We start from the raw sequence: 14844 nt of genomic DNA on the forward strand, positions 1-14844 counted from the left end.
TGTAAAGGAGTAATTGGTTCAAGCAACTCCAGGAGGTGATGTGTGGCCTGGTGGGTGTACCTCAGGGGAGAGGCTGACCTGGTGACCAGAAGGCATTTGGTTCCTGGGAGGCATGAAGAATGACTACTGCTCACCACTTGTGTGATGATTACACACTCTGGCCTTGGACTTGCTTTGTCTTCCAATATGAGAAAGCCCTTTTCCCCACCACCTACTTTTCCTGTGGCCAAGGCCTCTTCTCATCATAATCTGCTTTCCCACATGGCTCCAACACCACATCCGGATAGCTCCATGTACATTCCAGCTAAATGTGCTCAGACATCTCCCAAAGGGGGCAATTCTCCCATTAGGAGAAATCAAAGGCAGGAACACTAGAGTCGTCCTGGGGTAATTCTGGTTTCTCTGGAACCCTGGAGTCTAGATTATGAAGTCTGTTGGATGAGATGCACTCTGCTTGACAGAGGGAAGGAAGGTATCTTTTGTGCAGTTTAAGATTCTCTCAGGAGTGAGTTCAGTTCAGTTCAGTCGCTCAGTCATGTCTGACTCTTTGCGACCCCATGAATTGCAGCACGCCAGGCCTCCCTGCCCATCACCATCTCCCGGAGTTCACTCAGACTCACGTCCATCGAGTCAGTGATGCCATCTAGCCATCTCATCCTTTGTCGTTCCCTTCTCCTCCTGCCCCCAATCCCTCCCAGCATCAGAGTCTTTTCCAATGAGTCAATTCTTCGCATGAGGTGGCCAAAGTCCTGGAGTTTCAGCTTCAGCATCATTCCTTCCAAAGAAATCCCAGGGCTGATCTCCTTTAGGATGGACTGGTTGGATCTCCTTGCAGTCCAAGGGACTCTCAAGGGTCTTCTCCAACATCACAGTTCATAAGCATCAATTCTTCGGCACTCAGCCTTCTTCACAGTCCAACTCTCACATCCATACATGACCACTGGAAAAACCATAGCCTTGACTAGCCAGACCTTTGTTGGCAAAGTAATGTCTCTGCTTTTGAATAAGCTGTCTAGGTTGGTCATAACTTTTCTTCCAAGGAGTAAGCATTTTTTAATTTCATAGCTGCAATCACCATCTGCAGTGATTTTGGAGCCCCCCAAACTAAAGTCTGACACTGTTTCTACTGTTTCCCATCTATTTCCCATGAAGTGATGGGACCAGATACCATGATCTTCATTTTCTGAATGTTGAGCTTTAAGCCAACTTTTTCACTCTCCTCTTTCACTTTCATCAAGAGGCTTTTGAGTTCCTCTTCACTTTCTGCCATAAGGGTGGTGTCATCTGCATATCTGAGGTGATTGATATTTCTCCCGGCAATCTTGATTCCAGCTTGTGCTTCTTCCAGCCCAGCATTTCTCATGATGTACTCTGCATAGAAGTTAAATAAGCAGGGTGACAATATACAGCCTTGACGTACTCCTTTTCCTATTTGGAACCAGTCTGTTGTTCCATGTCCCATTCTAACTGTTGCTTCCTGACCTGCATATAGGTTTCTCAAGAGGCAGGTCAGGTGGTCTGTATTCCCATCTCTTTCAGAATTTTCCACAGTTTATTGTGATCCACACAGTCAAAGGCTTTGGCATAGTCAAGAAAGCAGAAACAGATGTTTTTCTGGAACTCTCTTGCTTTTTCAATGATCCAGCGGATGTTGGCAATTTGAGCAACCAGTTTAAATGGCCCTCTAAACATTTTTAGAGGAAGTCCTCTCCTTTGGATTCAGAAGGGCAGTTACTAGACCAGACTGAGACCTTGGGGCACTATTTTGGTTCCAGCAAGTGTTAGCTGCGCATCCTTAAGCAAATCACTTCCTCATTTGGAATTTATATCTTCTCATCTAAGACACTAGTGAGATGAATTACATGCCCCAAAAGGCCTTTTCCTGCTGTGGCGTCCTATTGAGGGGTGTGTGTGTGTGTGTGTGTGTGTGTGTGTGTGTGTGTGTGTTTGTGTGATCTTGAGTTCAAGGGAGAGATAATGGTTAGATTGAGGAGATATGATTCAAAGTCGACACTTCCCTCTAGAGATAGAACTCACTTTAAGTTTTATAATCGCGTCCCATGTGTAACTTTTCCCTTCATAAATCTGGAATTGGTTTTTACCCCTAAAAGGCCTGAAGCTATTTTTTAATTTCTTCAATTTGAGAATCAACTTATTATTGATGTTGGATGCTGAAAGAAAGATCTCTAATAGCTTCATCACAAAGCCATCCTTCTTTTATTCTGGCCAAGGAAATGGATCTGTCTTGCCAAACGAGATTAAATTTTTAATAGCTCCCAATATAAAATTATATATAAACATTTATATATCTCAGCACACTAAAAGTATCTTAAGCTTAGCATTAATTAGTCCTGAGAAGAAAAGGGTAAACACAAGTGCTATTCATTTATTACCTTAACACCAGTTAGATCAATGAACAATCTCCATGTAAACAGCATTATTCACTAAACAAACAAGGTGATTTTAAAATGAAGGTTTTTTTTTCTTTAAATTTTTAAAGAATGAAATGAAGGAGGAGCTTGAATGTGAATGTAAACATGGAGTAGTTGTTCTCTGATTGATTTGCATGCATGAGTATTCTCTTGGGCTGGCAGCTTGAGAGATGTGACCAAGATGAGGCTGGTTGCTGGTGTGAGCTACTATTGTTCTAAAAATGCCTTTAAGAACTTCTCTGTTTCAAGGTTTAATTGTTTAAATGGCCATAACTTCACTAATATATACTAACACATAGAAGATTATCAGGGAAATTACTTTAATAGTGTGGTTAAGATTCCATATGTTAATTATTTCATCTGATAACCATGTAACAGTTTTATTCACTGGAAACTCACAAATCACACTTATATTTACAAAGGTTGTTTCCATTAAGTTTAAATGAAGAGAGGTTAGTATAATATAAAAAGGAAAAAGGGGCTGAATTCTTTTGACAGATACAATTGGTAACACTCTACTCTTAAAGAATCATCTTATTAGGAGAAGAGTCAGGATAGGAGTAATAAATAAAAATGCAGTTATTACATTTGTGAAAATGCAGATAACCCCAAATATTTACTGGCTTGGCTTTAGAATAAATCATATAGTTTTTTAAAATCAGAATTTATAAACAGTTTGGCTAGCCTAATGTTAAAGTGAGTTTACATTTTCTGAGGGTACAATAATTGGGCTGAAAGTGAGTCTCCTGGGTGATGATGGGAAAATGTTGGTTGAAACACCATTGTTGGGTAAAACACCAACAATTAATTAAACACACACACACACACATAAGCAAACAACTAAATAACACTTTAACTACAGAAAAGTGTAAATTGTCCAAATGTGGGTCATTTGAGTCAATCCCAGATCAGTTCCCATTTGTATAGTCTCTGCTTCAAAATGAATCCAGAAGAAATGAGGACAAATATACACAATTACCACAGATATGTGATAATATAAACAGATTTAGGCAACTCTGGGGTATGTTGTTTGGCAACATGTAGGGAAGATTGTCAAAACACTTCTATGATCACAGGGATACTGAAAGTCAGGGGAGGGGGATTACCGAGACTCTGAGGTCGAATCTTCCTGATTGTAACCCAGGACAAGGATTCTTTTTTTCTCCTGATGTAGAGTTCAGAGATCTGCAAAGAGCTCAGGGCTCATTGGTTCATAGAATAAGGATGAAAAAGTGAGAGTGTTTCTCCATAATAAGCCACAGTGGATGGGGTCCAAACAAATTGCTCAGTGTCACTTATCCATTCTCATCACTTGTATAGCTGAAAATCACTTTCATAAACTATGACCTCAGTGGTCTCTCCCAACAGTCCTATAAGGTAGTCCTGTTTTATTGAACAAAACTGAGATGCAGGGGGAATAAACATCTAGATCATGTGATTTAGAACTTGAACCCAGGTCTTTGAATTTCAAGTAGAGCTCATCTTTGAAAAAGAGGATGTGTTCTAGAAAAATGGTCCAGGCCTTAGCAAAATGGCCACACAGATTACGTTCATTGCCAGTGGCAAACTCCACTCCATTCTCCTTGATACTGAAGTTTCTGACATCATTTACTTTAAAGTGTCAGGAACTGGATATGTTCCTCATTTTAGGATTGCCTGTCTTTACACAAAAGAATGATGAGCTTTCAAGGATCAGAAGAAAAGAGAGTTTTGGTTCTTTTCTTTGAAATGACACCATTATAGATAACTAACGACCTGATTATGAGAAAAATTCTTTTCTGGCAACCAGAATCCAAGAGAATGTTCTAATGAAATCATAAGATCTGAGTGGAATAGCTCATTGTGATGGCATGAACTGTCTCCCCATGAGGCAGTACACCCCACGCTGTAACTCATGCTTTTATCTCCATTGTTCTATATTCTGTTGGCTTTGACTTTCCTGCACCGACTGGATACACAATGAGGTAAGATGAAGTATGAATATAGAAGACCAACTGTGGCCTCTGCCTGACACCTAAATATCTGGATATAACTCGATGACTCCAGTGACTTCTGCCAATTCATTTTGCTATTTAAATATTTTTACACACAGTAGGTAATCAGTAAATGTCAGCTCCTTAATCTTGCTGGTGTCGTGCACAGTACGTTGAGCAGGTATCAGTAAATGTTAGCTGCTGTGGTTTGTGTCAAGCCGCACTGCATTTTATGACTGCAGAAGCATCCAGCTCCTTGACAGCAGCGACGTGTGAGAACAGTTGCCCTTTCCCCATGCAGCCTGTGAACTTGGTTATTGATAAACTGTGCTCCAAGTACTGGATTTTGGGTTTTCAATTGTGAAATACCAGTGGGTCACTTCAGCCTGATACAATCCACCTCCTCCGTGGCTGGCAGGCGGCTGGTTTTGAGGTCGAGGTCAGCACTGGACTTACTCCCATGGTGGGAGGGCCGCCAGTCGAGCAGCAGCATCTTCTTGAAGTACTTCTTGGTGTTGTTCTTCACTGTCACGAAGCACACGGTGTTGATCATGCTGTTGCTCATGGCGATGCACTCCACAACATAAAAGGCTGTGAGGTAATGCTTTTCCTTCACGAACACAGTGGGGAAGAAGTCGCGCACGATTGCGAAGCCATAGAAGGGCGCCCAGCACAGAACATAGGCCGTGAGGATACACATGAGTACCAGTACCGTCTTCCGGCGGCAGCGCAGCCTCTTCCGGATCTGCTCAGTCTGGAAACCCGGGACCGCTTTGAACCAGAGCTCCTGGGAGATCCTGGCATAGCACAGGGTCATGGTGACCACGGGGCCCAGGAACTCGATGCCAAAGACAAAGAGGAAGTAGGATTTATAGTAGAGCTGCTGGTCCACTGGCCAGACCTGGCCGCAGAAGATCTTTTTCTGGTTTTTGACAATGAAGAGGACGGTTTCCTTTGTGAAGTAGGCTGATGGGATGGAGATGAGAATGGATACCATCCAGACCAAAGCGATCAGGAAGGAGGCTGTTTGATAATTCATTCGTGGTTTCAAGGGGTGGACGATAGCAAGATATCTGGTGGGGGAGGGAAGCATCAGTAGCAATGATGTATGCTGATATATGCTTGTAATCATTATTAGTTTTTAACTAACCCAAACACCCACAGTAGTAGACAAAATGGCACAATGACTCCCCACGTACCTATTTTCCAGCGTCAACATACTTCATTTTATTTTAGCAACATCATTTGGCATTTGGAGGACAGGAGAGGTTTAGGGGGAACAGCACAGGATTTGGGTCAAACAGATAGAATAAATCCTGGCTTTTTACCTGATTGGCTTTGGGGGTCTAGAGTGAATCAGTCTCTCTGAGATTCCATTCCTTCCTTTCCTCAAATGCAACATGGGATAAAATGACACCTACCTTGCCGGGCTTCTGTGAATATTAAATATTACAGTGTTTGTGAAGTGCTTGGCATGTACTGGTTATTCAATAAATACATGAGGTCTATCATGATTATAAATCCTATTGATACCAACTGACTTTTCAGCTTGCCATTCTGACTAAGAATATAATTCTTTCAAAACTTTCCAATTCACAGATCTCCTGGTGTAGAAGCAAAAGAAAGTCTGCGGACTAGGACTTTCTCTCTGCTACCCTCAGGTTTTCTGCATTACAGAGCTGGAGGGTAGGGGTGGTTTAGGGTGGAATCTGAGCAATCTAGTGAGATGTAAATGACTTGCCCAAGTTCACTTGGTGCAGGGAACGGAATGTAGGCTCCTGATACAAACCTTTTACACCCACCTCCGTGGGCTGTCTCAAGCTCAGATGAAAAGGTATGTAAAGTTGCCTTGACAGCATCAAGCAGCATATAGCATAAAGCTTTTATCCTCTTTCCAATCGGCAACACTGCCTGGGAAAGCGGTTGGAGCCCTTAGTGGGAAATGAGCTCATTTGTGTAGGTTGAACATTTCCTTTCTAGAGAAACCTAATAACACCTATTTAGGTAATTTAGTGCCCTGGAATCATTGTTGTGCATTTTATGGGTCAAAAGGAAGAGGTGGTGGAGGAAGGTGGAGGAAGAAAAGAGGCATGAAGGGTTGGGAAGAAGCAATTCAGTCTTGGAGATAAATATATACCTCATACCTGGTGCTTGAGTCAGGTTTTGACTAACAGCAAGAAGACACCCATAGATTTCTATCTAGCCTTCCCTGATGGCTCAGATGGTAAAGTGTCTGCCTACAGTGCGGGAGACCTGGGTTCGATCCCTGGATAGGGAAGAGCCTCTGGAGAAGGAAATGGCAACCCACTCCAGTATTCTTGCCTGGAAAATCCCATGGATGGAGGAGCGTGGTAGGCTACAGTCCAGGGGTCACAGAGAGCTGGACATGAGCGACTTCACTTTGACTTTCACTTTACACTTTTTCGTAACTAGACCCTTTGGTCACCTTTCCAAGTTTCTGACTTGACCAAGGCAGCCTTCTGGAGTGCTATTTCTGTCTGTCCCTGGCAATAATCTGTCATGAGGTTGTTTTACTTGCTTTTGCCTTCCCCTTCCCCACTGGCAGCTCTGACCCATAGACTTCAATTAGGAGATCTCCTGGCAGCCTTGTTCACTCCAGGTTGCAGCTTTCTGAAGACCTGAGATAAAACAGGATCTCATCTCAACCACTGGCTGCACCCTAGCTATATAAAGTAATGAGCAGTGCTTGCTAGAGTTCTTTACCCATCCATGGGTCCCAGTTTTTCCAAGTTAACCTGCACGAATTGCCTGGATAGCACAAGGCTCACAGGGCTGGAGATCGGGACAAGTGGGTTAGCGCATCCTTCATTGGGGCAGGGACATCTCAAAATCACTGTCTCTCTGTGATGCTGAGTGTATCAGTTTCCTGTTGCTGCTATAACAAATTACTACAAACTCAGTGGCTTAAACAAATTTATTATCTTATAGTTTTAAAGTCTGAAGTCTGACATGTATCTTACTGGGCTAACATCAAGGTGTTGGTAGGCCTGTGTTCCTTTCTGGAGGCTCTTAGGGAAAAATCTCATTTGTTTTTCCATTAAGGCTGCCTGCATTACTTGGCTTATGGCCCCCTTATATGTTCAAAGCCATCAATGATCCGTCAAGTCCTGCCCACAACACATTACCCTGATACTGACTTTTCTGCCTCCCTCTTGCACATTTAAGGACTGTTATGATTACACTGAGCCCACCCAGATAATCCAGTATAATGACCTTATTTTATGATCAGCTAATTAGCAACCTTAATTCCTCTTAGGTATAACATGTTCTGGGGATTAAGATGTGGATATCTTGGGAGTCATTATTATGCTTCCCATAGTGAGTCCAAAGTCCTTACATAATGCAGAACTAGTTCAGGACTTAATAACTCTCCCAATCTGATTCCAGCATGAGAAGTTTCTCAGTAACCAATGCTAGAGAGAATTTCTACAGCCCTGCTTACTCTGCTGTCAACTCTTAAATTCTAATTCCTTTTCACTCAGTAACTTCTTCCTTATCCTTATAGAGCTTTATTTTATGATTTATTGTTATCAAATAAATCATAAAATAAAGCACACTCCCTAGGCATTATTCAGAAGCCCTGGATTTTAGCTCTGTACCTAAATCCTCAGATAAATCACTTACAGCCCTGGGACTTAGTTTCTTCATCTGTGAAAGAGAGATAAAAATAACTTTACAGACAACCTTTTTGAAAGGTTCCATTTGAGAAGGTAAATGTATATAAAGCATGCTAGAAGCTATAATACTTTGTTTAAACTCATCTTTTCCTATGACTCTTTCATTGGCAAGAGGGACATCTGTAAATTCTTTGTTGCCATCTATCTGCTTGCCTGTTTCTTGAGGTCAACACTCTCCTTCTGGGGTCTCTGTGACTTCAAATAGCATCTCTTCTAGGCCCTCTGAACATGAACATTGCTCTTCTCCTGCTGCCGGTGTCAGGGTTTGTTCTGAGTATGATGTAGTCCCCATGCCTACAGATACAAGCCAATTATTTAATATTAATGTCATCTCAACAAAAGTAAGAGTTTTGCCATCATCTATCCTTCTTATCATTTTGCCTTATTTTTCAGTTGGTTTGAAACTGAGTAAGAAAGAGGGATGCTATTTATTAGAGTCATGAATTTTAAGAGCTGAAATTCCATATGTGCTTTGATATCTACAAAAAGTTTAGCTGTGAGTTCCTCTGTTTTCACCAGATGTATCCCTCCTCCTGGTGGGGAAGTCTCCTGTCCTGCTAGTTTCTCTGTCAGTGGGAATAACTGTGCCCCCAACCCACAACTAATGGGTTTTACTTCCCTGCCAGTTGGCAAAATCATTCAAACAAGCCAATCACATCCTCCCATGGGAGCTAAGGTCACCTCAGTCTCTTGCCACTGTAAAGCCTGCTGTCCACAGCCCCTGCTGGTTCATTCTGTTCCTGAGTGCAACTCCCACACAGCACACATGGTCCTGCCTGGTGTGCAGTGTTCTCCTCCCTTGGGCTGGGAGTATAGGAGACCAACCAACTGCTGTCAGCCTCTCTGTTCTAGCTTCAAGTGTTGTGTGTTCAGTCATCTACTGCTATTGAAGCTATAGAGTCCTGCCTTGATCCACGGAGTATAGCAGGTAGTCAGAATAGCACACTCAGATTACCGCAACTTCCTCAGGAAGTGTTCCCAGACTGCATCACCGGCATAACCATTGTGTCTTCCTCTGAGTTACTCTTAACTTATCAAGATATTATTCAAGTTTTTGTGTGCAAGTAAAGCTCCCAGAGGTCAAAGACTGTGTCTTCTACTCCTTTATGTTTCCACACACGTAGGCTGGGCATACAGTAGGATTCAGCAACCTGTAGATCTACCAGGTTGAAGCAGATGCTGTTGATACCTCCCTATATCCCTTTGCTTTTATCACTTCAGTGCATACCTGTCCATTCCCACCAGCTAACACCTGCATTACTTTGTTGGAAGGTCTTCTCTGGCTTCCAGAGTACTCTTGGTAACCTGCACAGAATTTCCAGAGGCCCTCACAAATGACTGATGAGATTTGGTATATAAATAGCTCAGCTCCCTCACCCACCTCCCACTCCTGGGATAACTCTGAGGTGTGATCTACACCAGCTCCAAGAGTTCTGTGGCAAGAATAAAAATCAGTTTCCCACAGTGGAAATTTGTTCAGTGACACAGCTTTTATTGACTGCCTTCCCTTGCTGCATTTCCCATCTCCCTGAAGGTGCTTCCTGGGTGCTACCTGCACATGAATCCTTGTCTCAGGGTCTATTTTGGGAGTAAACCAAACTAAGGCACAGGTTTGAGGCTCTTTGCTAAGCACAAAGGAAACATAAAGATAGAAGACGTGGTTATTGTGCTTAAAATACAGTGTCTTTTGGAAAAGACTATCTGTGTCCCCATACATGAGACTGAAAGAGAGATTGGCATCAGACTACAAAGACTACGAGGTGCTAGACTCAGGACTTGGCATGTGTTCTACAGGCATTGAAACTTTTGGAGGTTTTGTAAGGAATGAAATATATTAGAAAGACCCTTCAGTGGTGATATTCTGATGCTTATGACTGAGTATGGATTTCAGGGGGCAGTCAGGATCTCCTGTAGGGGTGAAGAGACAAGTTAGAGGAGCGTAGTGATGGTCCAGCCATGACTTGCCAAGAGATGAGGCTGGAGGGACTATTGCCAGGACCTGGTGTAGGGCTGCATCTGGCAAAGGGGGTGTGTGGGTGGGGATAGAATGGGGAGAAAAGCAAAGGATGATGGCAGTATTACCTGCTTGTGTGACTGGGAGATGGTGGAATTGCTGACAGAGCTGGAAGCTGACTGAGGCAGAGCTAGTTTGGGGTGGAAAAGGAACCACTCCTGTATTGTAACAGGATGTTTACTTCCTGAGAATCTCCAATATTAAAAAAAAAGAGAGAGAAACCTCACAACTACATTATAAAGACGAAGATTTCAGTGGAACAAAGGGGATGAGGACAGTGGTAACTCCCATTTGAGCAGACAACAGAGTCACTCAGGGAATTGGGTAAAATGCAGATACTTAGGCTCTAGCCAGGGGATTCCCATTCAGTAGGGCCCCAAGAATCAGACTTTGTATCATTGTATCAAACATATTTCCCCTGGGGTATTTTGTGTAGTTGGTTGATAGGTAAGTTTCATAAACACAGTGGGTTCAGGGCTTGAGAGCCTCACAGTTGTGATAACAAAATTGTTTTTTCCTACAGGAATTGAATTATAAAAAGGAAGATGCCTCTTATATCTGCATGTGTATTATATTATCATAAATGAAAAAAATCAATGGGTTGATTAAAAAGGACAATGGACCTAAATAGCACTGAGAACTGGAAAAAACAAGTTGAAAGGTGATAAAAAGGAAAAAGATGATTAAAAATACATCATTAAAATGAGTTTCAGCATAACTCACAATGATGAACCAAGATGTGACACAAACTGGCTTCTTAAAAAGAGCCACTGGTGGTTCAATGTTCGCCTACTACTGTTTACATAAATAAAACGTGTCAAATTTGTCTGAAGCTGTAATTAGAAATTTACAGCAGATCAAGGACTTCCAGAACATATCATGCAAATATATGCAAATAAGCAGAGGGTTGTATGCAAAAAAGAAAGGCAAGAATGTCCTTCTCTCTTTTTTACAAGCAAACCATGCAATAATCCCATTGTAAAATCAGCTTTGCATCAAAGTTACCAGAAACCAGAGTACATATTGTATTATTCCATTTTTGTGAAGCTAAAAAACAGGTAAAATGAAACTATGATACTGAAAATCAGATTGATGGTTCCCTGGGGTGGGAGGATTGACTGGTCAGGGGCACAAGGAAGCTTTCTAGGGGATGAAAATGTTCTATATCTTGATTTGGGTTGTGGTTACAAGAAAAACTGCACATGCTGCCTTGACTAGAAGCTGCCTTGTCTATAATGTAGCTAAGTAGTAACTTGCTTAAACCTGCTGCTTTTGCTTGTGTGTTGGAGAGGCTCATGGTTATATGACATACCTGTATCTGAAGCAGATGTGGTATATGGCTGCATGGCCGAGAGCTAGGGGTTTAGGAGACTCACTCTTGCCTACACTTGGAAGAATATGAGCCACAACTGAAGAAGCCAACCCTCCTTTTGCCTCCATAGATCGGCAAACATTTGAATCTGGAGTAAAGCCAGCTGTTAGACCTGGGGCACCATGTTTCCCGTGCCTGACATCCTCACCTGTCAATAGCAATGGCCAGCAGGGCATTGGTGGAGACGTAGAGTGAGACGGTGCGCAGGTAGTTGATAGAGGCACAGAGCACATGGCCATGCTCCCAGGAGAGCTGGTGCACCACATAGTAGTCCATCTCAAAGGGGCAGCAGACGATGGCTACCAGGAAGTCGGAGATGGCCAGGTTAGCAATGAGCAGGTTGGTGAGGCTGCGCAGCTTTTTATAGCGGGTGAGGGCAGTGATAAAGACAAAGTTGCCAATACCACAAGTCAGCATGATACCCACAAGTGCCACCCCGATAATGATCTTGGCTGCAAAGAAGGTCTGAGTCTTGGTCATATCCTCATCCTCATCCAGAGGGAGGTCATAATCACCATAACTGAAGTTGAAGGGGAGGGAGGAGGCATGTTCTTGGGATATACTGAAGTTGGTTGGAAAACTAGCATTTCCATTCTGGGCTGCCATGGTGAAGCTTGCCAGTGAGCGGTGAGTGGGAGACTCCAGGGTCTGCAGACTCTGGGCTAGGGTCCAGATCTTCTCCTCTCATGAGGTCAGAGACCCTAGCACCCTGCCCACATCCTTGGGGAGTCAACATGCCATCCTCGATCCTGGAAGGAGACACAGCCAGTTGATAAGATAAAGGTGAACACCTGGTAGCATCTTCTCAGAGTCCCCCCGGGTGTAGGCAAACCAGATCCAGTGTCTACCCTCAGGCAGAACTGCCCCTGGTACAGTGAGGAGGACATATGATATCTGGAAATTGGGAAACCCCTACTGACTGGCTGTCAGGAGGGATTTGGGCATGGGTTGGTTTGGACTCCCCAGAGACACCCAAGAAGAGTGTATATCTTTGCTCTTTGCCCAGTGGCCAAGACCAGTTTGACTGCCCAGTCACCCTCCCCTGTCCCCCAGGAAGCCCCCATGGGGGTCTTTCAGAAGTTTTCCCCAGCTGCTCAGGCAGCTGACTCAGGACTCTATGGGAGTCACAATGTTGTGCCAGCTGTGGCCAGGGACAATGAAGCCAGAGGATGTGGATACAGGGGGGTCTTTTCTCCAAAGCAGGGACTGCTTCCTGTCTAGGTCAGTTCACAGACTTGAAAATCACCAGTTTTACATGAACAGGCTGAGTCATCTTGGGCCAGTGATTTATGCTCTCTGAATTCCAGTTTTCCTATAAACCAAAATCCTGATGCCTAGCCCAGGGCCTGGCACAGAGGAGGGGCTGTTGAAGGAATGAATGAAGATCCCAACCAAGATTCTGCAGGTGGAGAAGCCTGTGGGGGGGAGGGAATTCTCCTGCTGCTTCCTGAGGCCATTTTAGAAAAAACTCCTGTCTGCTTCCCTTCCCTGCCTCCACTCTTGATCTGCCCCCTCACCAGGCCCCCAGTTCCCCTTCCAGCCTTAACTGGGAGGCACCACATCTCCTTAACGAGTCTGTGTCCTCTGAAAGTGGTGGCCGCTCTAAGATATTGCTTAACTGAAAGCAGCCGCCCAAGGGGTGGGGGGGGGGGGGGGGGGGGGTAAGGGGAGTGTTAGTGAGGATCCAGGAGGGCCTGAGGGCTGACGTATCCCTTATGGCCTAAGTGCTCTACATTCTTGGTGCCTCTAGATGCCCACGGGGGAGGAACTAGTCTATGAAGTACTGAGCCCTCAGAAGATAGGGTACCGTTGGGTTCGCGGTGTCCGAGGCACTGGGAAAAGAATCCAGATCCAGCACCCGCGGAATACCACCCCTCACCTACCCCTCACCTACCCCCCACCCCGCGCTCATCCACCTTCCCCCACCTCGTAGCACACTGGGAAGGACTCCCAAGAGTCGGAGCCACGGGATGCTGGACGCAAGAAGCAGAACAAACGGGACAGTAGGTTTGGTTTGGTCCAGCCCTGTGAGAAGACGGGGATAAAGAAGGACAGAAACTGCTCTCCCATCCCCACCCCCCGCCCCCAGCACGGACAGCAGTCGCAGGATGGCCAGTACACTCCAACCTGCGGCGCGGCAGCCTGCTGCGTACCCGGGGAGGTTCAAGACCGCAGCTAGAGATAACTTCGTTTTGGATCGCCTGTCTGTCTCACCCAGTCCCCCGCAGACATTACTAAGCCAGAGATCGAGAAGCTGGCCTCGCGCTCCCTCGGATTCTACTTTCGGCTGCTCTTTGGTTCCGGTCCCGGGACCCGCGAGGAGACGGAGGGCTCCCAGGGTGGAGCAGGTCCAATCCCCATTACCTCGGGATGCTTTCCCTGCCCTAGACCAACCCGCTCCGGGAGCCTGGTCCTTCCTTTGCAGTCGCCGGAGGCGCTACCCTGGCAGCGGCGGGAATCAAGTCAGAAATTCAGGCTCGAGAAGCAAAGCATGTGAGGCCTCCAGGCGGGAAGAAAACTGGGAGTGGAGAGAGGAGCTGCAGAGCGGGGATTTTCCCAGAGACACTTCCCCTTTCCCGCTCACCTTCCCGAAGCGGCTCCCCTGCCCACGCCTTCCTCGAGTTTGGTGCTCGCCCCGGCCCGGCTACCCAGTGGCGCCCCCCGTCCGCGGCCGCACTGCCTAGTCCCAGCCTACGGCCCCCTGCCTGGTCATCTCCCGGCACCCACGCTACTGCGAGCCAGCCAGGGCGCATTCGGAAGGCGGCGGCAGGCAAAGCTGCCCGAAACTCCCTGAGGAAGAAGCGGGCGTCTGAGCCCTCAGCCCGAGCGACGCCCCGCACCCCGGCACCGGAGCCCGGGACTGCGCCCAGCTCTGCACTTCCCGGCTTCCGCGCTCTGCCCACCAGCGGTCTCGGGAACCCGGACTTGCGCTTCGAAGGAGGTGTCCCTATTCCTTCTCACCCAGCGCCTTCCCAGGCGCGTCGTGGTCCCCGGGTTCCAGCTAGAGTTCGCGTTCCGCCCGCGCAGCTCTTCCCGGCTTCTGCGGCCCGGCTGGGTGCGCCAGCCCGGCTCTGGGCTCCGCCCCAGGGTCCCCGCCTGTCTCAGCGCGGAGGCGGAGGGTGGCCTCTCGCCTCGCGCACCTGGTGCTCAGGATTCCGGACGCACGAAGTTCTACCCGCCTTGGCGGGGCCGGTCCCTCGAGAGGGTTTCTGAGCACTCGTACCCCAGTGTGAATGGGACCTCAGTAGCCGTTTAGATATGACGCAATTCTGAGGAACCCGCGAGGCCCTCTGTACCCCTGTGCGGCGCCCCACAGGGATCCTGTCTTCCTGGAGCCCAGTGACAGCGTTCGCTC

At 46.0% G+C, this 14844-nt stretch overlaps 1 protein-coding gene across 2 annotated transcripts; it reads right to left on the bottom strand.

The window, feature by feature from the left end:
• Positions 1-2366: 2366 nt before the first annotated feature.
• PROKR2 (prokineticin receptor 2) lies at positions 2367-14562 on the bottom strand. 2 transcript variants are annotated; one of them, XM_004014342.6, is made up of 4 exons: positions 14451-14562; positions 13416-13514; positions 11638-12238; positions 2367-5478 (listed from the first exon to the last, which is right to left on the bottom strand). In XM_004014342.6, the coding sequence occupies exons 3-4, from the start codon at positions 12093-12095 to the stop codon at positions 4782-4784; spliced, it is 1155 nt and encodes a 384-aa protein (XP_004014391.1). In that variant the 5' UTR covers positions 12096-12238; positions 13416-13514; positions 14451-14562; the 3' UTR covers positions 2367-4781. The 2 variants fall into 2 exon arrangements, with proteins under 2 accessions (XP_004014391.1, XP_060252873.1); XM_060396890.1 differs by having other exon boundaries at positions 14393-14562.
• Between the last annotated feature and the right edge of the window lie 282 nt (positions 14563-14844).

This window comes from Ovis aries, chromosome 13, assembly GCF_016772045.2.
Source record: "Ovis aries strain OAR_USU_Benz2616 breed Rambouillet chromosome 13, ARS-UI_Ramb_v3.0, whole genome shotgun sequence".
Classification (NCBI taxonomy): Eukaryota; Metazoa; Chordata; class Mammalia; order Artiodactyla; family Bovidae; genus Ovis; species Ovis aries.

What these genes read in the sequence shown, in the direction of transcription:
- PROKR2 (XM_004014342.6), bottom strand. Translation starts at nt 12,095, where the DNA reads ATGGCAGCCCAGAATGGAAATGCTAGTTTTCCAACCAACTTCAGTATA. An exon ending in CTGGCCATTGCTATTGACAG is followed by an intron (nt 5,479 to 11,637) that starts GTGAGGATGTCA and finishes CTCCCCCACCAG; the next exon opens with ATATCTTGCTATCGTCCACC.